At 38.5% G+C, this 25515-nt stretch overlaps 1 protein-coding gene and 1 long non-coding RNA gene across 4 annotated transcripts in view; one reads left to right on the top strand and one right to left on the bottom strand.

Moving 5' to 3' along the window:
* The window catches only part of LOC309656366, a 29581-nt gene extending 25162 nt beyond the window's left edge, over positions 1 to 4419 (bottom strand). For both annotated transcript variants that reach the window (XR_014261300.1, XR_014261301.1), the window contains exon 1: positions 3696 to 4419. This is a non-coding gene — a long non-coding RNA (uncharacterized lncRNA). The remainder of the gene's footprint in view (positions 1 to 3695) is intronic.
* Positions 1 to 24651, top strand: part of HMG20A (high mobility group 20A) — a 68790-nt gene extending 44139 nt beyond the window's left edge. For both annotated transcript variants that reach the window (XM_082452685.1, XM_082452686.1), the window contains exons 3-10: positions 4427 to 4574; positions 6662 to 6874; positions 9841 to 9973; positions 10933 to 10964; positions 16504 to 16579; positions 17286 to 17501; positions 18514 to 18656; positions 22172 to 24651. In XM_082452685.1, the coding sequence (XP_082308811.1) occupies positions 4427 to 4574; positions 6662 to 6874; positions 9841 to 9973; positions 10933 to 10964; positions 16504 to 16579; positions 17286 to 17501; positions 18514 to 18650 (955 nt within the window). In that variant the 3' untranslated portion in view covers positions 18651 to 18656; positions 22172 to 24651. The remainder of the gene's footprint in view (positions 1 to 4426; positions 4575 to 6661; positions 6875 to 9840; positions 9974 to 10932; positions 10965 to 16503; positions 16580 to 17285; positions 17502 to 18513; positions 18657 to 22171) is intronic.
* Positions 24652 to 25515: the final 864 nt, after the last annotated feature.

Raw genomic sequence — 25515 nt, 5'->3', positions numbered from 1 at the left:
TTAATGCACTTATGAATTGCCTAGACATCTTATTAAAATGCAAACGCTGAGTCAGAAAGTCTGAGTTAGGGCCAGAGATTCTACATTCTAATAAGTTCCCAAATGATGCCACTGCTGCTGGTGTAAGGCCGGTACTTTGAGTAGCAAGGGACTAGATCGTGTAGGATCTTATGGGTCAGAGTAAGGACTTTAACTGTTACTCTGAGTGAGGTGGGAAAGCATGGGGAGATTTTGAGCGGAATGATATGATCTGACATTTTAAAATAGTATCCCTGTGGCTGTTATATAGAGAATAGAGTGAAGGGAGCAGGGGCTGAAGCAAGGAGACCAGTTACGGTTCTAAAATAATTCAAGTGAGAGATGATGACTCAAAGAACTTCACTAGTGACTTTGACAAGAGTATTTTTGGCAGAGTAGTAGGGACAAAAACCTCACTGGAGTGGGTTTCAAAGATAATAGGAATGGGGGTTGTTGAGAAGTATAGAATTCTAGATATATCTTGAAGGTAAGCCAAACAGGATTTGCCTGAAAGACCAGATGAGATGTGAGAAGGGAGAAAAAAGCAGTTAAAGACAGCTCCAAATTTTTGGCTTAAGCGACTGAAGGGATGGAATTGCCATTAAATTAGATGGGGAAAACTGAGCAAGTGGAGGAGGGAATTTTAGGAGCTCGGTTTTAGAGAGTTTAAAATAGAGATGCTTATTAGCTATCCAAGCAGAGATGTCAAATAGGCAGCTTGATACAGGGCTCTGAAGTTAGGGGATGTCTAGACTAAAAAGAGAAACTTGGGAGTCCATCATCATATTAGAGCTGATATTTAAGGCTGTGAGACTGGTTGAAATCATCAAACAAATGAGCACTATGTAGGTAGAAAAGAGAAGAGACCTGACACTTGAACTCAGGGATACTCCAGCATTTACAGGGAGGAGAGGAAGAGTCAGCAAAGAAGACTCAAGGGGGTACCTGAAAAGGTATCAGAAAAACCAGAGGAGTGCAGGGTCCTGGAAACCAGGTAAAAAATATATTTCAAGGGAGGGGAAGAGATGAACTGTGTCAAATACTTCTGGAAGATCCGGTAAGATGAGGTCTGAGAAATGACATTGGATTTAGCATGGAGGTCATTGGTGACCTTGACAAGAGTTGTGAACACTTATCTCCTTTGGGTTGGGTTTAAGAAAGAATGAAGGGAGACCAATTGAAGTCAATAACTATAAACAATTCTTTCCACTATAAACAGTTGAAGTCACTAAGTACCCCCTTATCCATGATTTCACTTTCCGTGGCTTCTGTTACCTGCCACGGTCAGCCACGGTTGGAAAATATTAAATGGAAAATTTCAGAAATAAACAATTTGTAAGTTTTAAAGTGCCCGCCACTCTAAATAGTATGATAAAATCTTGCACCATCCCACCGTGTCCTGCCTGGGACGTGAATCATCGCTCTGTCCAGCATATCCCACCTGTTAGTCACTTGGTAGCTGCCTGTTATCAGATGGACTGTCATAGTATCTTAGTGCTTGTGTTCAGGTAACTCTTATTTTACTTAATAATGGCCCCAAAGCGCAAGAGTAGTGATGCTGGCAATTCAGATACGCCAAAGAGAAGCCCTAAAGTGCTTCCTTTAAGTGAAAAGGTGGAAGTTCTTGACTTAATAAGGAAAGAAAAAAAAAAATAGTAATATGCTGAGGTTGCTGAGATCTATGGTAAGAATGAATCTTCTATCTGCGAAATCGTGAAGAAGGAAAAAGAAATTCGTGCTAGTTTTGCTATCACATCTCAAACTGCAAGAGTTATGGACACAGTGCATGATAAGTGCTTAGTTAAGATAGAAAAGGCATTAAATTTGTGGGTGGAAGACAGAACAGAAAACAGGGTTCAGTATACTGGGGATCTTGGAACATACCATCCTCAGGTCAGGTCCATAAAGGAAAGGAGAAAAGTCAAGTGGAATCAAGAAAGTGTGTTTTTTGTTTTGTTTCCAGATAAGAGTAATAATGCCACATTTGTTTGCTGATTAGGCTAATCTAGTAGAGAGGAAAGAATTGGTGATGCCAGAGAGGGCAGAATTGCTGAAACTTGTTTTTGAGTAGGCTAGAGGGTGTGGGATCCAGGGCACAAATGGAAGGGTTGTTGGCTTTAGCTAAGAGCATGGACAATTCATTCATTGGAACAAAGGAGCCTTTTTTTTTTTTTTTCAGTCTTTATTCAACTTGTCATCTCTAAGGCATTTGCTGCTTTTGACCACTCCCTCTGATTCCTATCCATTTCAGTCAAGGGATTCACAGGACTGGTACTCTTTCCTAAACCTAGTTTTCATATTTTACTGAAATAAGAATGTGCAAGAGTTAGTAACTTAAAAATTGATGGCACAGTTGAAATGAAGAATGACAGTGAAGGAAAAGATATTGTAAGACATCCAAAATGACTGAAATATTTGAAAAACAAAGCTGCCAAGATCAAACTGGATCTCTAATGGCAACTCTTCAGAGAAGATAATTAGCATTGAGTTAATAACTTCTCTGATCTACCCTTTTTCACAGGACCTCAAAAATGTAGGAACCTCCTAGTTATAATCCTCTATTTTTTATAGAAGTGTTCAGAAAAATAAAAGTTCTGTCCTTTCAAGGACAGTCTGAATCTGCTTTCATTCTTTTCTCAGTCCACTTCAATCTGGTTTTTATTCCCATAACTCCACTAAAACTGTACTCCCTTGAAGTACAGGGAGTACAGCTGAAGTCCTTCAGATCTTCAGATTTAGCAGATACTTTTTAGCCTATCTTATGTGACATCTGCAACTTTTTGCTTGTGTAATAACCCCTTCTCAAAAGTCTTCCTGCCTTGGCCTCTGTAACAGTATTCTCTCCTAGATTTCTTAACACCCTCCTTAGTCTTTCCCAGCTCATCTAACACTTGCTCCTAAAATATTGTTCCAACAGAGTTCTATCCTGACTTTTCTTCTCACTGTCTTTCTGGAGAATATCTAGCACTTCCCATTATTTCCATGAGCTGATGCCTCCCAAAATATCTCCTGCCTTTTCTTCACTTCTGTTCTCTCAGGGCATGTTTCCAGTTGTCGGTGGGACAGCTCCACCTAATTATGCCATGAGTGTTTCAAACTTAGCATTTTCTCATCTGTCTTTCTTACACACACATACACACACACACACATTCCAGTTGTTACATTGGTTAATAGTACATTATCACCCAATCTAGAAATCTCAGAATTACCTTTGACTCTTCTTTCTCCCTCATTATTTATATTCGATTTGTCATTCTACCTCTTAGTTATCTCTTAGCTTTCTCTCCCCTATTCTCCTGCTTGCCCTTGTCTCTCAATTAGTCTATTGCAGTAGCCTCCTGAAAAGTTTCCCTTTCTTCTATTATACCCTGTTCTTTCTACCTGTAATAACGTTGTTTACCTGATGAATGCCTCTTCATCTTTTAAGACCTCCTCTGTAAAATCTTTCTTAACATTCTCTCCATACATATAAAATTCATCATCCCCTGTACTGTACCTTTATGGCACGTTTTACAGACCTCTGTTTCAGTACTTATATTGCATTGTAAGTATTTTCTGTAACTCTATGGAGTATACATTCTTCCAGAATAATGACTGAACATTACTCTCTTGTACATCTTCCTCCACCTTCCCCACTACCTGCCCCAAACCCCAAACTCTCTAGCACATGGTGTTACCTTTATTTCCATTCCTTTATCTAAATGCGATAGGGTATAACTCAGTCTAAGATCCAACCGTCATCTGTACCTTCTCGTGTCCACTTTTCAGAAGGATGAGATCTGGTTTGCTGACTCATCTGGAACAGAATGATAGGAACAGAAAATGTATATCTCTGATTTATTAACATTTATACCTGAACTTACTGAACTTGATAATATGGTTCTTAGATGATCTCATTGTCAATAAACACTATAATCCAAGAAGGAGTAGCCTGTGGAATGTACCGTAAGAGATATTTCTTATGCCCTTAAAGAACGCTCTCTTTTGTGATGGGGGGCAAACTGCCTCTTCAACTCCCATTCCTGTTCTTTTCCATTAATAGTATTTTCCTTTTATTACATGAAAAGGAGATACATGAAACTAGCATATAAAAGTTGCATGCTCAGAACTAAAATGTAAAGTCTACGTTGAGGAGAGAGGTAATTTGTGGGGGAAAGATTATAGTTGTTTTTAGTAGTAGATTTCTTCATGGAACTGACCTGATCCAATCAAGCACTGAAACCTTTTTTAAAATGCTCTATAATTGCTGTGGAGACATTGTTTACATTTATACAGAATGAGGTGGGGGAATTAATTCAAGGGCTGGCATGTGATTTTGCTGGCAGTGAAATTTGTCTTGAACCTTGGTAAGTAGGAGTTTTTGATGCTGTTGATACTGAACTTTTCCACTCTGCCTATCATTCTTCAGGATAACCCACCCAGAGGTTCCATATAGCAGTGGAGCCTCATCATCCACAAATAATCCAGAATTTGTTGAGGATCTCTCCCAAGGTCAGTTGCTTCAGAATGAGTCTTCAAATACAGCAGAAGGCAATGAACAGAGGCACGAAGATGAGGTAAGCTGAAGCATCTCCTCCTGTTACTGGTCTCTGAGGCTTCTGAAGAAGCAGTCAGCAAGGGAGTTGATCGAGGTGTTCATCCTCTGGCCTCCTTACATTCTGCAGAATATTCTGTTTTATATTTCTTGTTTCACATAGAACCATATTAATGGTTTTAATGATACAGAGACAAGTAGACTCTTCTTTTTCCCCTGCCTAGAAAATTTATACCTGCATCAGATTAGATGCTCAACAAATGCTTACTGAATGAGTTGCATGATTTAATTAAATAAGTAATTAGGGCTTCCCTGGTGGTGCAGTGGTTAAGAATCCGCCTGCCCATGCAGGGGACATGGGTTCGAGCCCTGCTCTGGGAAGATCCCACATGCTGCAACTAAGCCCGTGAGCCACAGGCTATCTAACTACTGAGTCTGTGCTCTAGAGCCTGCGAGCCACAACTACTGAGCCCGCGCGCCTAGAGCCCGTGCTCCGCAACAAGAGAAGCCACCGCAATGAGAAGCCCGTGCACCGCAACAAAGAGTAGCCCCCGCTTGCCGCAACTAGAGAAAGCCCACATGCAGCCGTGAAGACCCAACACAGCCAAAAATAAATAAATAAAATAAATAAATTTATTTTTTTTTTTAATGTAATTAATGAGGAGTCCGCATGCCCTTACTCAGGACCACACTCTGCTCACCAAACCCTGCAGCATGGAGTCATATATGCCCAAACGGTTCACACGACTTACCAAGTCATTCATTGTCCCATAGGGGGCATCTTTTTCTAATTCACACAGAGGTTCTGTATGGACCTGGGCCATCATTCCCTTGTTGGACTTTCAGGGTTCCTCACAAATGACTGATTACATTGTCTATGTTTTAAGGTACTCTTTTTTTTTTTTAGCTATAAAAGAGTACCATCATTGACTTTTGTCTTTGTTCTTATTTTGAAAGAGCTGATTCTTTTTATGTTGGCATTCTTAAAGATTATGAAGAATGCCTAAAGCTTCTTAAACATCGTAAATCCTTAGTAGCTTTAATGTTAAATGTTACTGGGTTTACAAAACAAAAACAAAAAAGAAAAACAAAAAAACTGATACCAAATACACCATTTGCCCAATGCTGAATTACTGTACCATTTTATATATATTTGGAGGAGTGCAGTATGGTAATTAATATTTAGATATTTTTGTCCCATTTGGCTTATCTTTCTCTTCTCTGAAATAAAAATGCTTGTATCCATAAAACTTTATTAACTGATAGGCTATGTGTATTTGTAAAATTATGAAGGAAAAGTACCTTGCATCCTGTTTAAAAGGACAAAGAAAAAGGCTGTGGTAAAACAATAGTGGTACTTCAGTCCTTTAAACTTTTTGGGGGGCGATTTTGTCTTTTGATTTAACTAATAACATATAAAGACCTCTGCCTTTATAAAATAAACATCTTAAGAAATAAACCAGCAAGCCAAAGAACTAGTATTCATTTTGGATATATTATAGTTGCTGAAATTTTTCTAAGTCTTAGATATTAATTTTAAAATCTATAGTGCTGTCTGCTGTGGGAAATAAACTGGTCTTTGAATGATATCAATGAGAAACACCCTTCATGCATGATTTTAATCCTAGTACTACAACTTGTCTCTTCTTTTGCCCAGTGCATGTGACAGCATCTTGTTCTGATCTACTGTAGCAATGTCTGCTTCCCTGGCACAGTGCTGTGTATGTGCTGCATTTCTCATTTAGAATATTCCCCTGTCAGGAGTCAGGATTTGTTAAGTGCATATGAAGGCCAGAGCTTATGTGATCATGGTACCCCTTATTCTTATCTGTTTGGATTAGCACTAAAATAGCCCCTTAGTGTAACAGTGTGTAGCATGGTACATAAAAAGGTCTGCAGGTGAACCATCTGGAGTCCCTTCTTGAAAACTGCATTGCAGCCATTTGTACCTATAACAGGTTTGGAGAGTTTTGAATATCCAGGGCCTTAATGGTAGCAAAATGCAATTATTAATCCTGTTTTGTTTGTTGGTGTTGATTATTGTGTTATTTGGGGAAACTTTTGTTGTTGTAATTTGGTTTGGGGTTTTTATTTTTTCTTGTTTTGTAGCAAAGAAGTAAACGAGGAGGTTGGTCCAAAGGAAGAAAGAGGAAGAAACCTCTTCGAGACAGCAATGCACCCAAATCCCCCCTTACAGGATATGTTCGGTTCATGAACGAGCGTCGAGAACAGCTTCGAGCAAAAAGACCAGAAGTCCCATTTCCAGAAATTACAAGGATGTTAGGCAATGAATGGAGTAAACTTCCTCCAGAGGAAAAACAGGTAATTGTTCCTATTCCTGATCCTTTGCTTGGTTTTGATTATATCTCAAAAATAACTTTTGTCAGAAAAGCAAAGAGAATGGACTGTTGATTCTTCAATTTTGTCATGGGCCTAGGAGACCAGAATAGCAGGGTCCTTCATAGCTCTTTTCTCCACAGTGGTTTTTATACTCTTTCAGGGTCTGCTGCAGGGACGTGAGCAGGAGGGACTCTAGGATCCCCCCCGAACCAAAGCAGCTCCACTTTTATTTGCTTTATATGCTGAGAGTTCATATAAGATTTTTGTAAAAAGTAGTTCAATATTAAGAAATCTATCAGCATGGTTTATTCTACCGAGTTAAATGAAAAGTCATGAGTTAAATGAGAAAAATTCTGATGTTCACATAAGAATTTTGTTTAAGAAAAAGATTTTACTGCTTTAATAAACTTTTTAAACTGGAGTTCTGGCAAATTTAACCTACTATGAAAAATAAAGCAAGAACTATTTGAATTCTCTTTCCTCCAAGACAGAAACTAACCCTATTGCCAAACTGAAACAAATCCATTTGTTAGATTTGAGAGGAATTAAGGACAAGTTAGCCACGAACTGGTTGAAATGCCACAAAAGTGGTGTGATGGTAGGGATTGTCGGAGGGGTTAAAAGTTCCCAGCATTTTCAGTATCTGATATATATCTATATTTCTTTTATGTCTTACACTCTTTAAAAAGGATTCCAAACAAACTAAAACCAAATTGAAAAATACTCTTGGGAATTAACTGAATTCAAAAAATTTCAAAGAGATCCGATTGAGTTGCAACTTGAAGCTCTGTGTTTGTGGTAGCAAGCTAATAGAAAACAGAGTATATCATCCATTGTTTTAGCTCTAATGTATAAATGGATTATGAGCTTTACATAGTAATTACTCTTTTCTCTTTAATTTTTTTATTTCAAAATTAATACACGCTCATCGTTTAAAATTTTTTCAGACAATACAGAAGTATATAAGGAAAAAAGCAAAAGTCATCTCCAGGGATAACCAACAGTGATAACTAACTAGTTAGGCAGGGCAAGGGTTTTCATGTTTGTTTTTGCTCTTAAATTTTTATTTGAAAATAACTTTTCAAATGTACAAAAAGTTACAAACATAGAATAATACAAAGAACACCCAAATACCCTGACCCAGATTGACCTATTACTAACACATTTTCTCTTTTTGCACATGCGCTCATACTCTCCTGGGCAAGATTGGGCATGTGCTGTCTCTTTTCTCTCTCTCTCTCACACACGCACACACACACACACACACACACACAATTTTTTTCTGAATTATTTGATATAAGTTACATACATCATAGCCCTTTACCCTTAAATATTTCAGTGTGAATTTCCTAAGAATAGACATGTTCTCTCACTTAACCACAATTTAGTTAACAACCTCATAATTTTGTATTAACACAATACTTTTATCTAACTTACCATCTATATTCCAGTTTTGTCAGTTGACCCAACATCATTCCTCTGTAACGTTTTCCCCCTCCAGTTCAGATTCCAGTGCAGGGGTCAGGCTCTGAGTTTAGTAGTCAAATCTCTAGATTCCTTTATTCCGGGATATTTCCACAGCCTTTCTTTGTCTTTTATGACATTGATATTTTTTAGGAATACCATCTCTCCCTCTTCCTCCCCCTCCTTTTTGTTTACTTTCAACAGAACATTCCTCATTTTATATTTGTCTGATGTTTCCTCATGATTAGATTGAGGTTATGCATTCTTGGTCAGAATACTGCATAGGTGGACGTTGGTCCTTCTCAGGGTATCGCATATGCAGGCACGCAATATCTTTTATTCCTCATTGGTAATGTTAATTTTGCTCACTCACAGAAGTTTTTTACTCTCCCTTATAATTAATAAGTAGTCTGTGCAGAGACATTTTAAGAACATTCAAATAGTCTGTTCCATATCAAACTTTCCCCCTAGATTTAGCATTCATTAATAACTTTTGCCTGATCTAATATTTACCATGATGGTTGCAAAATGATGATTTTCCAACTCTAGCACTCCCTCCACATTTGCCAGTTGGCCTTCGGCATTCTAATCTAAGCAAGAGCCCTCTTCCTCCCTCCATTTATGTATCTGTTTGTTATTTATTTACGATTGGCATAGGCATATGAATTTCTTTTTTTCCCAATGGTTTATAAATTATTACTATACTTGAGCATTTTGATACTTAAATTGTCCCAGACTTGGCCATTTGACCCCTACATCTGGCTGTTGTGTAGGACAAGGCTTTTAACATAATTTCTAACTCTTGTTTGTGTTCATTTAGAAGAGTATTTTTATACTTTATTTCTTAAACCTAATGATGAGTGAAAAGTACAAGGCATTAAACAAAATTATCCTAGTAGATCAATGAACTTTGTTTAAATAATTAATAGCACAAAGCATGTAGATACAGGCTCTCTCACAGTAGTCCATTTTAGGTCCATAGGATGAGGTCATTCTTTTTTATGTTCCTTGTATCTCCACTCTTCTGGCTCTTAAAGGCCAATTGATGTATGAGATCATCTCCTCAGAATGGGTTGGGGATAAAGAAACAAAGTAATATTCCATCCTTTCCCCTGGGAAGATTAAGTGTGCCTATGTGGTGTTCAGTCTTGAGGACTCTAGGGCCATGTGTAGTTCTGTCTATAGGATTAGTAGAAGAACTATAATCTTGTGAATTTTTTATGAGAATGACCTCAATAGAACTTGTCTTCAATAAGTTAAGAAAGGCGATAGTCTAAAAAGTTAGAATCACCCATTTCTTTTATAACTGAGAGATTATATTTTATTCTATTCACATGACTTTTTTTTTTTTAATTCTCAAAGCTAATCCCACTTGTACTTTCCTTTCCATGTGCTAATTATCCTTTGCTTTCTTCAAAGAGTTCATTGGTATTTTACCTCAGTAAGACCTATTTCTTGAAAAAAATTCCATATTTCTTTCCCAGCGCTACCTTGATGAAGCAGACAGAGATAAGGAGCGTTACATGAAGGAACTGGAGCAGTATCAGAAGACTGAGGCCTACAAGGTTTTCAGTAGGAAAACCCAGGACCGTCAGAAAGGCAAATCTCATAGGCAAGGTATCAGAACCAGAACCAAATGTATTTGTAGTTTGTTTTGCATGATGGAGTGTCACAAAGCTGACTATTAGAGTGATAATACAAAAGGTATGTTTCTATCATTTCTCTATTGTACTACATTAACTTACAAGCATCATCTTGGACTTTTATTAAAATCACGTTGCTCTCATTTAGAAATTTCAATTGGGTTTCCATATCCAGTATCAACAATTTGGCTTGTGCTCCAAGACCCCTTTTAGTTGTCTGTGCTTTTTCTTCTTCTATTTCCAATTTAGTCATTTCTCTACCTCTAAACAAATCTGTCTGCTACACTACATAACCACCTTGCTGTAACACCTCTAAGCCTTTCATGTGATCATTTCTCCCAGCTTCCAATGATCAATCATCCTTTTAATTCACTCATTCATGTATGCGTGTATTCAAAAAATGTATTGAACACCTCCTGTTACATATCAGGATCTCACCTAGGCATTAAGGATGCAAAAGTAAACAAGATACAGAAGATCCCGGTCTTCATGGATCTTTTGTTCATCGCACTCTTAAAATATTGCTAAAAGTTCCCCTTCTTCAGGAAACACTGCCAAAGAAAGAAGCCCCACTCATAATAGCCTGTCATTCCTGAGCTATTGCGTCTTCTCCACATTTGGGCATCTTGCCTGCTAAACTGTAATGTTGTGCAAACAGCCTTTGGCATGTATTTCCTGTCCACTCTCCCACCCTGTTCTCCTCAAAGGTAAGAACTGTGTCTGCTGTTTCTCTTGTGTCTAACTGCATAACCTGTAAGATGGGATTCCCTTTAACTTGTGTTGACTGATTAATAAAGCTATCAGAGAAAATATGATATGTTTTGAGAGCCCACATATACCAGCAGTTTTTGTAGCTTAGCACAGTCATTTCTTTAGGTTTTGTTATTTTGTTTTGTTTTTCAGCTTAATGTTCTTATTCTATCATATTTTTAGATGCAGCCCGACAGGCCACTCATGATCATGAGGTAATTAACTTTCTGTCTACATAGCGTGTGTGTGTGTGTGTGTATGATATATGTATATAATAATGATGCTGTTTGAAATGCTATTGGACTGTTTTTTAATGAATGGCAGAGTATTTCCTATCCTGTAATTAGGATTGGGTTAGTTGCCTTTAGCTCAAGGATTCTTAGCATATGGCAGACACTTATGTCATTGAGTGTGTCCTTGAACTAAAGCCCCTAACTCTAGTCCTTTCTTATGGTCCAAGAATTTTATTGGCCTTAAATGCTGAAGATGGCTGGAATTTGGAATGAGGTATAGAAATGAGGACCAACTAAAAGCTATAACTTGACCATAATTTATCATCATCAGATATATTCTGACTCTCAAAAAGTTGTTATTTAGGGAATCCAGCACTTAGTTAAAATGAACTATTCAACTTACAGCATCTACAGACCACAAGTGACATTATCTTGATTACTATGCCTACTTTCCTCACTGGCGCATATTTGTTTACTGGCCTTTTCCTCTCCATTTGGTTCAGTCTCAGCAATAGGATTTAGACCTGTGTTCCTATATAGGACTGAGGCCTGTGTGTGTTGGCTCTGCTGCATAGAGAGCTTTAAATATATATGTAGCCTATGATTAATATATGGTTCTAAGAAAATAAAATTTGTGGTAATTTCATGCATGAAAATGCTCAATGACTCCTCATTGCTTACCAAATCACATTCAAACTTAGCAATCAGGGTTTTCTGTAATTAAGCCCCAATTTCCCTTTCCAAATACCTTAACTCCCATATTTCCCGTATATATCTTATGTACTTAAAAACCTTTAATACTCACTGTCCTACAAGTGCCCCATCCTTTTCTGCCTCATGCCTGTGCTCATATTCTTCCTTTCACGAGAATACTTTCTTTCCCTCACTCATTTTTTCTATTACCCTCTCCCATCGTCCAATTTTGCCTCTAAATTCTAGTCATCCATCAAACCCTATTTCAAGTTCCATTTCCTCCTTCAAGCTTTTCCTGTTTCCTCCAGCTTCTTTTAAACCTCACAGCTCTCTATATTTCTCTTACGCATTTAGCTGATCTGGCTAAGGGGCCAAAGTTACTCAAGTGCTTCTGTTATTAACACGCTTGGATTATAATCTCTTTGAAGGCATGCATAGTCTAGTTCCATCTTGTACCCATCCCATCTAGCATGATGCCCTTGCATGGAAGAGTTCTTCCATAAATACTTATTTGTTTCTATACAAAACCCATTTGTTGAAATAACAATGGATATTTACACAAAAAGAATTTTCTGATATATTCTTTTGCATTTATTGGTTTTTTTACTAAATTAAGGAAATCATTTCTTCAAAATAATAATGTATTTATCTTGGAGTTGTAGTTCTCATACCTAATTTGGTATTGGTGACCTTCAAAACATAGAGAAGACTTTTAGATTCACAAGTCAAATAGATTTATTACCATCCATGAATTATAAAGTGAGAAGCATAGTAAATATTAGCATTTTATTCTTCATATAAATCCTATATAAATGTAGTTACATATGACATCTCTGTGTTTCAATTAGGATGAAATCTTATTTTTTTTTTTTTGCTTGAGAAACTGTACGTACACTATATATTTTAAATCATAATTGAATAGTGTTGCAAGCTTTCCATATTGCCAGATACTTATATAATTACTTATTTCTCCTTCCTTTGTGTGCCCAACCCACCAATATCATGAAATTACCAAACTTCCTTTTTTCCCTATTAAGATAGCTTCTCTATCCTTAATGGTTACAAAAGAGAGTATGGACAGTAATCTAAATTATTAGAGCTCACATTTTCTAGTCAATGACTGACTCTTTTCATCACTATGGATTTTGCTGGCCAAACCATATGTGGCATTTTTGCCTCTCATAAAGTTAATAGTTGCCATCAGAAAAGATTTATTAGACTTAGTCATAGAAGCTGCTGCTACTGATTTGAGAAATGAAGGTTTTTTAAAATACATTATTAGTATGCTATGAATTTCTATGATATATGAAAAGGAATAAGTCTCTGTGTGATTTCCCTGTTTCAGGATTAGACTCACGTGAAACACAGAAAAGGAGGGAGCCAGCAGTAATTTCTCAAATGTGTATACAGTAGGGTCTATAAATCTGTTGTATACCCACATCAGGATAAAGCTCTCTTAGTAAGGTTGTTGACCCAATTAATGTCCCCCACTTTATCAGTTTTTATTGAATAATATCTTACTAAACTAGGTAATTTCAAAAGAGTTACAATAAAAACAAAACCTCTTTGACAATTGTTAAACATAGTTACACATAACCTCTTAGAGTATAATAAGAGTTAAGAAAAATAAGAAAGCACTACAAGTGGAAAACAAAAGGAGCCACAGAAGCCCCCATGGAAAGGAGGAACTGAATGAGACCTTAAAGATGACCCAAGTTTTGTGGGGCACTTCAGATATATTTATATTCATATATATATGTAAAATGGCTTGAGCAGAGTTATGAGGAAGTTAATAAAAGAGCAAGTACCTTGCAAAGTGCCTAAAACATCAGTTTCTAAAAACATGCTTATTTCCCTTTACTTATCCTATTAGGAATAAAATGGCAAATGCCGTAAAATAGTCTTCGAGCTCACTTCAAAACTACTAAGACCTCAGAAATCCTCTCAACTGACCCCCTCATTTTGCCGGTGAGGAAAATGACTTGCCTGAGACAGGAAAGAACTTCCCAGAATCACTTATTGAATTAGTTAGAGGCAGAGTTGTGACTGAAAGCCAGGCCTCTGTAGCCCCCTCTTATTTAGCACTCCTGGCAGCACCTGCCACGTTATATGGAATAAACAGTGTTGCAAGTTAAAATGGGCCAGGTTGCCTGTGATGTCAGCAAAATTTGTTGCCACTTGAGACAGAAACGATTTGATTTGTGTGTATGTAGTAAAGAAACCTATTGTATTCCCTAATGGAACTTAGATTCCTAAGACATTGTTGCCAAGGCAGTTACTGGAGAGCATATTAGAGCCAAAGAAATGCTGACCTGAAAGCCATTCAAGCCATTCTGCATAGCAGTGGGGCACTTAAGCCTGGTACACAATATTGAGAGCATTCCCTAAGGTAAAGGGCACTTGAGAGAAGCATATCACTCTCTATGAAATTCTGGCCCTGAGCCTAGATCACAGCAAAATAGTTTCAGTTCAAAAGGCCTCTGTTCTCTTACCCTCCACTCAATATATAGAATGAAAACCAAAGTGAAGAGTATTCTTGCTCCTCTCAAATCAAAAGCCAGCCTGCTAGACCCAGGAGTCAGCTAGTGTTACTCTCAAGAAAGTGTCTAAATCTCATGTGAGGACTAAGATAGAAACAATAATTTTGTTTCTCCTTTAATTTATGGGAAATGACAAAATGACACTCAGCCTGAACAGATTAGACCCTTTCAATGAAGAGGTAATGAAATCCTTATGATTTTAATCCCTTGAGTGACCCTTGGAGCAGCTTAAGTATATCTGAGCCCCCAAGAGGATCCTGTCCAATGCCAAGTAATGTACTCAGTAATGGAAGAGTGCTGATGGTTTTTATGACGACTCTTCAGTTAAGTAGAATTCTCTGTTGCCTTTCAGAGACTGAACAGTTTCATTTAATTGCTTTGGTGTTTCTTTTTTTGCACTCTAAGAATCTATACCAAAAGGCAGTGTGTTAATAAATGCACCTATGTGGTGCTGTCCCCTGCCCTTATGTAGTTAGCCTGGTTTGGTTTGGACTGCTCTGGCAAGGAAGAGCAGAATTACCCATCTGAGCAGAATCTAGGCCTTGGAGAGGGCTCTTGGTACCATGGTAATGGGAGCCAAGCATCCCCACCTACCCATCTGACTGGCAGATATTCAGACCTACGGCTAGGTAAACTGATCTCACAGAAGCCTGTGCAGTTAACTAAGAGACCGAACAAGATGAGATGATAAAATCATAAGACCTTATCCTAAGTCATGTATGGACTTATGCTTATATCTGTTATGTCTTGTATAGTAACAGAGTTAAAGAATATGGTAAGCCAGCAGAGTCGAGAGAAAGTCACTGAGAAATATGCCTAAGATACCTTCTGGAACCAGCCTTTCTTGTCCATACATTACTTCTCTTTGAAATCCACCAAGAGCTGGCTAGAGGTAGAGCTTTGCATGTTGAAACTGGGGCTTTCAATGGTAATTTTGTTGTTTGTTTTTAAATTGTTCTGGAAAACTTCACTTTCTTTCTTTAAGAGGTAAAAGATAGGGTAAAAATTAAGTGCTCTGAAAGTGTTTTCAGGTAAATACATTGTTTTTCAGACTTCCATCTTAGAAGTCTCTCTTGATCAGCTGCCATTGGCAGGCAGCTCACACAGCGCAGCCCCGACCCCTAAGGAGGCAGACACCAGTATGAAAACAGGATCTTGGCTGTCAGAATTCCCTCATAGGCTGTTAAGTGCTTAACCTTTCTACTGGGCCCCAAATCATATTTGTGTTCAAAGATAAAAGACTAGTGGTGGCAAGAGTAGGAGAGATACATTCTATCTCTGGCATTAAATGTGTTTCTATAGGAATGATTTCTAGATTTTTTAAACTGTTCTTTATGTTATAAAGGTTTTGGAATCTTCAGATTTCACTAGCAATTTCTTCAGTACTCATTTCCCACTGTTCTCTTTACCATCTTATATTATGCAAGATTTTAAATACTGCCAAGACACTTATAATTTACGTTCTTAATGCTTTCAACTTCAAATTCATTGTAGAAACTGCAGCCAAAGCATTTTGAAATATTGACTTTATTCACAAGGATCATTGTGGAATATATTTTGCAGTGGTTTTGTGAGACTTTTATTTTTAATGGCTTATTGGTGAATTAATTTTAGGTTTATTATTCTTTTCTATCTAACATAATCCTTGGCATTCTCATACTTAGAGCCCAGTTATTTCTGGATTTTTGGTTTTGTTTGTTTGTTTTTCCTGTGTCCGAAGAAAGTCTAAAAGATCCCCAACTATAGGCTGCCCTTGTAAATAAGTAGAAGTAAAAGTAAAAATCCCAATGGAATACCATTATTATTGCTCATGGCTGGCAGATCTCTGCTTAAAATTCTTATTGTCCACTCTGCAAATTTAGATTGCATAATCCTATCTCAGAGAGCACTTTATGTGCACAACCAACAGAAGCAACAGAAAAAACACCTAGAAATTCTCTTTCTATATTCCTACCTCAACCACTTTCTCCACTGTATACTGTTCCCTATTCAAAGCACAGAGCTAAGAAATGGTTTCCAAAATCTCCATTAGGGAAGTTTATGTAGGTTTGTTTTAAGGTTTCTCATTGCACAGCAGTTGTCACCTGAGAGATCTGAATATTTGACCTGCTTGAGCTTTCTTGGTTCCAAAGAAAAGGTGAATACATTTTCCTCACAGCCTCACCTAGACTGATTCCTGCTCATCCTACTATTTCTTTAAGGAAAACATGACCATTGTGCCTTTAGGCACTACTGTTTAATTTAGCTTCTGTTTAAGAATTAACTATTTTGTTACTCTTGATTCGCAGAAAGAAGCAGAGGTAAAGGAACGGTCTGTTTTTGACATCCCTATATTTACAGAGGAATTTCTGAACCACAGCAAAGGTGATTACCAAAGGATCATTTTGTGTTACTCAGGTCTATGGCAGGGGATTTAGTTGTCGGGAGGAATTCATTGCTGAAAAGCAACGGTAGTGATATTCCAGACCCTGGGACTGGTCTGGAAGAAGAAAACTGCTTCTATTTCACTCTCTATTAAAAGCAGCTACTCAGAGACCTGTGGAGGACAGCTGAGCCAGTGTTGTCAAAGCTGCTTTAGTCTCTGGATCAGAGGAAATAAATATACATCACTAATTCAATTGCTTGCAGGCTCTTAGCCTAGAACCCTTTGTACAAATGAAAGCTTACATGGATGTCCAAAATATAAAATAAATACGAGCAAAGCTGACCCCACTGCAGTAAAGATGTGGACCCACAGCTGTGCTTGCCCAGTCTCCCAGGATCCCCCTGTGGAACCCCTCAGGCTTCTCATTGAACAGCTTTAAAAAATCAAACAAACAAACAAATACTGGGAATTACAGCTGTTCCTTGCAATCTTAAGTATAGAATATGACCAGCTTTAAGAATTAAAATAACTCTGGGGAGCCAGGCGTTTTATTGCTGAAATTGCTATCTGGAAGGCCATAATGAGAATAGGGACATGAGGAGGGGTAGCTAATTAGAGACAGCTAAGCAGGACTTCCTGTAAGAGTCATCGGGACTCCTCAGAGAGGCTGGTATTACCTGGGTTTTGTCGGGGTTTTGTCCTCAGCTCGGGAGGCAGAGCTCCGTCAGCTTCGAAAATCCAACATGGAGTTTGAGGAGAGAAACGCAGCCCTGCAAAAGCACGTGGAGAGCATGCGCACAGCGGTGGAGAAGCTGGAGGTGGACGTGATCCAGGAGCGGAGCCGCAACACCGTCTTACAGCAGCACCTGGAGACCCTGCGGCAGGTGTTGACAAGCAGCTTCGCCAGCATGCCCTTGCCTGGTAATGTCATCCCTAGCTGAGCCCTGTAAAGTGGCGGGGGCGGGGGGACGTTCTGTTCATGTTGGTACTGGTGTGGTGAGGCTGCAGTCTCGCCTCCAGAGGAAAATCAGTAAACTCAGGGGTCTTTTCCTCAGAGGTTTTTGTGGGCCATGTAATAGAATCTCAGTATTGGTCAAAATCATCCAGATTTCAGGCTCTCTGCTCAGTTAAATTTTACTTCAGTTATATTTTCATGCAGTCTACTTTCTATTAAGCTTAATTTGATATTCTGAACAGTGGAAGCTGAGTAATATTAAAGTCCTGAGTGGAGCACTTTTCTTTTTTTTTTTAAATTGTGGTGTAATTGACATATAACATTGTGTTAGTTTCAGGTGTACAACGTAATGATTTGCTATCTGTATACACTGTGAAATGATCACCACAAGTCTAGTACCATGCATCACCATACAGAGTTACCAAAAAAATTTTTCTTGTGGTGAGAACTTTTAAGATATACTTTCTTGGCGACTGTCAAACATGTAGTACAATATTATTGACTACAGTCACCATGCTCTACATTACATCCCCATGACTTATTTTATAACTAGAAGTTTTTATTTCTTGATCCCCTCCCCCAAGTCACCCATCCCCCCAGAGCATTTTTCTGATGTATATTTGCTTGCTTTGTAATATTGTCTTAATGTGAAGGAAAAGGAAAACAAATACTAGTATTTCTTATATACTCTTTCATTTTGAAAATAGTCACAGCAGAGCTGGAAGAGTCTTTAACCTTTTGTTCTATGCAACTACTCCTGTATACTGCACAGCAATTATATAGCCCATCTGTTTATTTAGAGTATGTGGATTAATTTCATTTCTTTGAGGTCTAAAAGTCTCTCCTCTGAAAGTAAAATCTTCTCTATGGAGCAGACCACATTAGAGTCAAGTTTCTTTCGCTGTGGAATCACTGATCTGTGTTATGGTTGAACTGAATGGGAGGATTTTCTTACTTTTTCTTCTTATCTCACTTCAGGAAGTGGAGAGACACCTACAGTGGACACTATCGACTCCTATATGAACAGACTGCACAGTATTATTTTAGCTAATCCCCAAGACAATGAAAACTTCATAGCTACAGTTCGAGAAGTTGTGAACAGGCTTGATCGTTAGGGAATGGTGAGTGCTCACTGACATGATTCGTACGTGCCAGCATGTCATCAAAAATAAGATGGCACTAGACTTTATCAATACTACTAAAACCCTGGAATTACAATGAATAAGTGAGTTGGAGACTTGATTAAGATTCCTGTTGCATGGTTGCTAAATGTAGTAAATAGTGTTGGAAAACTGAATCAAGATAGTTTTTCCTCATGCATGCCTCCACATGGCTTAACGGAAAGAGCGTGATTTTTGTGGTTGGACCTCAGTTCTAGCTTTGTCACTTATTAGCTGTATTCTCAGGTATTAGTTTCCCAAAGGGCTTTGAAGGGTGAGTGAGAAATTTAGAGAAAATAACCCCCCAAATAACACATAGAACAAAATAAATATCGCTTAATTGTTAAGCTTCCTTTCCCCTGTAAATTTAATGATAATTTACAATAGTCAGTGAGACATTGTATGTGTACAAGTCTCTATAAGTAAGAAGCTTTTCATTAATCACTCAATATCAGAGTAACTGTAGTATGTTAAATGTTAATGTGGACTAACCTTACAGTGAAACAGTTAATGCCTTGATTAAATATATTAAAAAATAAATAAACTCTCAATAAGTAGAAAGAGAGGAAAGAGAAAATAAGCTTTTTAAAAACATATTCAACAAATGACTAGTAGTATGTGTTGCATCCTTTTAGAAGAGAAAAAAGTACATTTCCCAAAGGAATCTGCTTATATAAACTTTTTGGTACTAATGGTCAGTCATCAGGTATCATTTCTTAAATGGAACTGATATTTGTTCACTCAAATTCCTGTAGAGATAGGGTACCCTTTAGTATGTCATTCCACAAAATTGACAGCCCTTTGGTCTGTCAGTTAAATTGTTCCATACCTGCAGACATATAAACTGTGTGGAAATCTTGGGGTTGGACCATACAATGAGTGACCATATATGAATACTAAAACAAGAATGGATAGCAGGATATGCTCCTTAGAATGGCTGGTCATGGGCTTGGATCCTTATTTATTTGTCTTGCAGGTACATGAGCACACTCATATACATACTCATATTCTAACATGGTCTGGACCTTGAGCAACATGTGCAAGAATAAATAAAACCCATGATTCTTTATCTAATGAGGCCACATCTGCCAGCATAGACAAAAGCAGTAGTCTTTATCCTTCTTGTCCAAGCCCTCGAATAGTAACTGTACAAGGCAATTTATTATACTTTAGCCTCAGCCGTGCTCTGATGGGGAAAGGATTACTGTCCTTCTAGTGAGTAGCCAGATGGAAAGGACCATACTTCTAAGAGATGGCTGGACTCCCTGCAGAATAAAGAAATGGCATTACTGCTGCTGTTTGTGAAGGGAACAGCTTGTAAATCTAGGCTTGGGATTTTTAGGAGCTCATCATCCTTCTCATTTTCACACAGTGTTTTCAATTAGCACTCTTGTAGGCTTGAAAAGAGAGAGCTGGGAGAAACAGTGTGGAGGATTGTGAAAGAACACAGTAATTGATAACGTGGTGTCTCCTCACATAGGTATAGGGCAGTTATTGCAAGTTTTGAGCCAAAAATGGTTTTCCGTTTTGAGCATTTGGCCAGTAAGACTCTCCTAAAGGTTTATCTATCTTAAGGATATAAACTGTAGTATCTGCTTTCCGAGGTGTCTTTGAAAACCTAGAATGTGATGATTATTCTTGATTTTAACCTACAAATATTTTGCCCTTGAAAGAAACAGTACCTGAAAATGTGAACCGTTTTATTACCGCAGAGTCTTACAGTCCAGCCGTGTAAACATAACTAAGAATGGATAGTTCTCCATACCCTCTGAAACTGTCAAATGAAACAGTTATAAAGACTGTGATTAACACTAGCTTGGCCTCATTATACAAGTATGTACAGACAGCTAGGCCTGATGTCCCCAGCATTCATGGTGCAGTTAATTACTCTGACATGAGCTTGGCAAAGGTTTCTTCCATTGTCAGAACCCAGTGAGTGAAAGGAAGCTAATGGTCTACAGCTTTAGAGGAGCATATTAGAGCTGGAAGGGGTGTTTAGAAATCCCATCATTTTACATATGAAGAAACTGAGTCCCAAAGAGGCAGAATCTCTTGCCTGAAAATACCTGAGTAGGTGGGTGCAGAACTAGAACACATGTATCTAAACTCAGTGGGGTTTCTAAAACGTTGATACAAGGAGGTAGGGATGGGTGTAAGGGGAAAGCACTAAAAAAAAATCTTAGAATGAGAGCATTAAGATAAATGGGAGGTAATTAGGAAAAAATTACAATCCAGCAATTATAATGTTATAAAATTTTGGTCAGCCATTTTATAATTATTTTTATAGTTATATAATGGAAGAATTATCCCAGCTGTCATCTTTCTTTGTGGCTAACTTGTACTTAGAAAAAGTGGAGCTGGGAGGAAGTCATGGGGGTGATTTCATATTGACAGATGACTACTGTATATAAACTATCAAAAGCCATATGTTGCTTGATTTCAGTTGAACCAAGTGATAAATATTTGCCTGTTTGAGGATTGGAAAAAATATATATATGTGATTGCATTTTTATCAATGTAAAAATGTATTCATCTTATGCACACAGTACATCCCTATCCATGCAGAGGGCCTTAGATTTATACTTGAAGAAAATTGGTTTTGAATGACCAGGACTAAAGTAAAGTACGAATTTTTCATCATCAGATTTGTCCCTGATACTTGCTTTTCTGTGTTCGGCTGGCAATTTTCCAACCTCCCCATTGTGGCTGAGCTGGAGCAGGGCCACATTTTGCATTGAAATGTTGTCTAAAATGCCTCAGTGAGGTTGGTTGCTTGCAGCTTTATGAGCTCTTTAGTTTACATACACCCTGCTACTCACCGTAACCCTTTTTTTTTTTTTTTTTTTTTTTGGCCACGTAGCACTGGGTGTTTATTCTGCATAATAATAATAATAAACGACACTGTGAGCATTTACACATGCCGGCACATCCTAAGTACTTTACGTGTGCTGGCTCATTGACTCCTTGCCACAACTCCATGAAGTTTTTCTTTTTTCCATTTAATTTAATTTTATTTTTTTATTAATTTTTACTGGAGTACAGTTGCTTTACAATGTTGTGTTAGTTTCTGCTGTACAGCAAAGTGAATCAGCCATAGTATACACATATCCCCTCTTTTTTGGATTTCCTTCCCATTTAGGTCACCACAGAGCACTGAGTAGAGCTCCCTGTGCTCTACAGTCGTTCTCATTAGTCATCTATTTTATACATAGTATCAAGAGTGTATATACGTCGATCCCAATCTCCCAGTTCCTCCCACTCCCCCTCCCCCTTGGTATCCATATGTTTGTTCTCTACGTCTGTGTCTCTATTTCTGCTTTGTAAATAAGAACATCTTTACCATTTTTCTAGGTTCCACGTACCTTAACCCTTTTGAAAATAGAGCAAAGCATTATTTTAACCCATAGCACTAACCCTTTCTGATCTGTGCTTACGTTTTGGTATACTTTTTTTTTTTTTTCCTCCCAATTCGACAGGTCTTAAAGCTCCAAGATGTTCTGTAAGTGGTTTTACTTGTTTGGAATGAGAAGCCATCCATGGAAATTTGAATTGAGTGGAGGCAGAGAGGGAGTACAGATTACTCTGCTTGTGAAGGAACTGTCAGCTGAGTTAAATGCCTTCACCCCAGGAAGCCATATGAGGGAGCAACAAAAGGAACATGTATGTGAACTTCCTATGGAATCGTCCTCGTGAAGCTTTGACCGTGTACAGCCACTCTCCCAAGTCTTCAGTTTCCTATCATTTCTATTTCTGTTAAAGTGGGTCTGCATATATTCTGCTGACCAGGCGCCCCTGAGACTGGCATCTTCTGCAGCAGAATGGAAGCCTTCTTATTGTTCTGCTTCATTCAGATTGGACTCTTTTATCAGTGGCTCTGTGGTTTTATCAGTGGTTTTCCTACCTAGCTGTCACTTTTTTTTAATGCTTTTGGGGGTTATTTTTTTATTTCCTTCACCCCCACCAAGCTAGACATCTCCATTTTCTGACCTCTTGGCTTTGTTGCTCAGCAGGGTTCTGAAGGAGAGTTTCTCTCATTGGACAGGCCCAGTCTTCTCCCATCATTGTCCTGCTGTGACTCCAAAGAAAGGAGCTTCTTGTTGACAGTGTCCTGTGGAGTGAGGCTGTGTTTCGTACCCCACACAGCGCTCAGTGGGTGCCAGCCCTCGTGGAGGCTTTGTGGTTGCTGCCCTGAAGGAGAATGCTTTTTCCTTCCTCCTTGGTACTGCCTGCTGTTTTCTGAGCATTGCCTGCACATACCCTGCGTCCCAGCCCCAGCAAGGCTCTTCTGTTCCCATCTGTTGGCAGTGACTTGTGAAATATTTTTGCTGAGGAAAAGGTCATTGGTAAACAGGACAGAACGAGAAAAGTAGTTTCTCATTTGGTATTGAAAAAAATCCTAAAGTTTATCATAAGTGAAAACAGAGGGAATCCCTGTCTGCTTGAGGTGTACCGATTCATGGATATGGATGGGTGGAAATGCCATTCAGAATAGCCTCCAGCTGATGGAGACGGACACGGGGGAATTCTCATGTCCTTTGTCTTCCTTCTGTAATCATAACTGCAGAGTCTCTGTCAAAAGGACAGGCTTCCCTTCCTTCTCCCTGCTTAATTAGTAAGTGATTTTTTTTTTTTTTTAAACACCCAAAGGGAAGAAGGGTTTCTGTTTCTCACCTCAGGGTTTGGTTTTGTTGTGTTGTGTTTGGATGCTCTGGAGCACAAGGCTGGTGGTTGCAGCTGAGATCTTTGGAGCCAAAGCAGGGCATGCTGAGCCCATTGTCTAGGCACCACCGCCACCGAAGGCGGGTGGAAGTGTGGCCCCCTCACAATATGCTCACAGGCCAGGGTGCAAGCCAGAAACCCCCGTCATGTTGCTGCATCATCCTGTCTTCTCAGCATCTCCTCCCCTGATTTCTTTCTTAACCCAAAGGAAATAAAACAACAACAAAAAACCATTTTGAAAATTCTGACACGAACACATATCAAATTTCCATGTACCGAAGCCCATATATCACCACTTGGCAGGCTTTTAGAATAAGAGCCCATCATTATCTATCGCTGTAAACCTAGCCAACTCACCTGCTCTTCTCTATTTTCCTGTTTTCCTGCTCTCACCTGCCATTCCTGTCACTTCTCTCAGACTCCCTGCCTGCTAAGTCCAAGCTGGAATGCACTGTCTGTCTGTGGCAGGACACCCAAGCCAGTTCTGGAAGTTTGTGTCTGCCTTCTGCCAAATACTTTCTCTCCTTTCTTCCTCCTACTCTCTGTTTCTCCTTTGTGTCAGTTTTGCACAGCGTTCTTAGCAGTGCCGTAGACCAGGAAAGGCTGTAAGCTGGTCCAAAGATCATCATTCTCCTGAGTCTAGCTAGGATACCTGACGTTGACTTGAGACATCTGCATATTCAGGAAAGCACGAGATCTTGAGAAAGCCTACAGTCTGAAATCATTTTCACAAAATAACAGCCTGCTTTTGACATGCTGGCTGGCCCTCCTAGCAGCTACACACCTGACTCACTGGTGGCTGGGATCCAGCTGCCACAAAACAAGCAGGTTCTGTGAAGCAGGTCTGCGTCACCTCCTCTCTCCTCTCTGCCCAGCCAGGAGGTAGTAAATGCGGTCACAGGCTAACATGATACCTAATTCACATTTCCCAGTAAACCTGTAGATGTTATTGCACTTACATGTTCTTCTCAAGAAATAAGTTGTTGCCTATTCAGTGTTACAGATTTCTTTCTTTTTATTGAAACACAAGGAGCAGCTGAGGAAAATGAGACAAAGTGTTTTATTTCTGACAAAATAAAATTTTAGAAAAAAATTTGTGTACATGTGTTTGAAACTGTTGAAATGCCAAGTTTTCTGTACAAGTGTTTTTGTAATTAAACTTTTAGATTTTCTTTGTTTTTTAAGAAGTCGATATGCTTGCTTGACATTTGCCTCATTAAAACTTTTCTGTGTTGAATCCACCCGATTCAATTTTACCTGCATTGCCTTTTCATCTTAAAGACTTTGTCAACTCTACAGTAATCATCAAGTCTGTTATGCTTTTAAAGCAGTAACACATTCATTTTACTAATTGCTTATTCAAAATGTGTCTTAGCCTGTTTGAGAATTCAGCTCTCTTAATGTATGTTATAAGAATACAATGAGTTATAATTCATTTTAATGTAGCGGTAGTATTCTGGAGGCAACTTGAAAGAAGTCTGATGTTCTTAAAGTCAGTGACTTCAGTCCCCTTGATAGGAGACTTTTGACTTCCTTTTGACTGAAGAGATAAATTGTCCTTCAATGCTTGCTTTTAAAAATAACCACTACTTCACCAATCAAAATCATTTTTAAAGGAAATTTGTCACCTACTTCCACCATGCTTTTAAAATCCTAGGGGTGAGCTCACCTGGCTTCCAAACCCTGCAGCTCTCCAAGTAGCTAGTTGTATAGCATTGGGTGAGACTTGCTTTGTTCCAGCTCCAGTTTTCTCATCTGACATGCCTCAGCTCTCTTACACTTGTTAGAAAGATAGAATCAGGTAACAGAATCGACCATGCTTTGGAGGATATGAAGACTCTGTTACATGAATGTGAAGAATTATTGAGGTAACTCAGTTAGGATCAGGCTTGACTACATTTAACAGAAACTCAAATCAGCAAAAGCTTGAATAAGAAACTTATCTCTCTCACTGAAAAGTATTCCAAAGGTAGGCAGTCCAAGACCAATATAGAGGCTCCTGTCTGCACCACGATATGGTTCCTTTCTCAAGGTCACCTCATGGTCCAAAATAGCCACTTGACCGTCAGCCATCATTTGAAATTCCTGGCAGCATAAAGAA

Source organism: Balaenoptera physalus, assembly GCF_965194825.1.
Source record: "Balaenoptera physalus genome assembly, chromosome: 2".
Classification (NCBI taxonomy): Eukaryota; Metazoa; Chordata; class Mammalia; order Artiodactyla; family Balaenopteridae; genus Balaenoptera; species Balaenoptera physalus.
The sequence above is the reverse complement of the archived record's forward strand: the minus strand, read 5'-3'. Positions and strand labels throughout refer to the sequence as shown.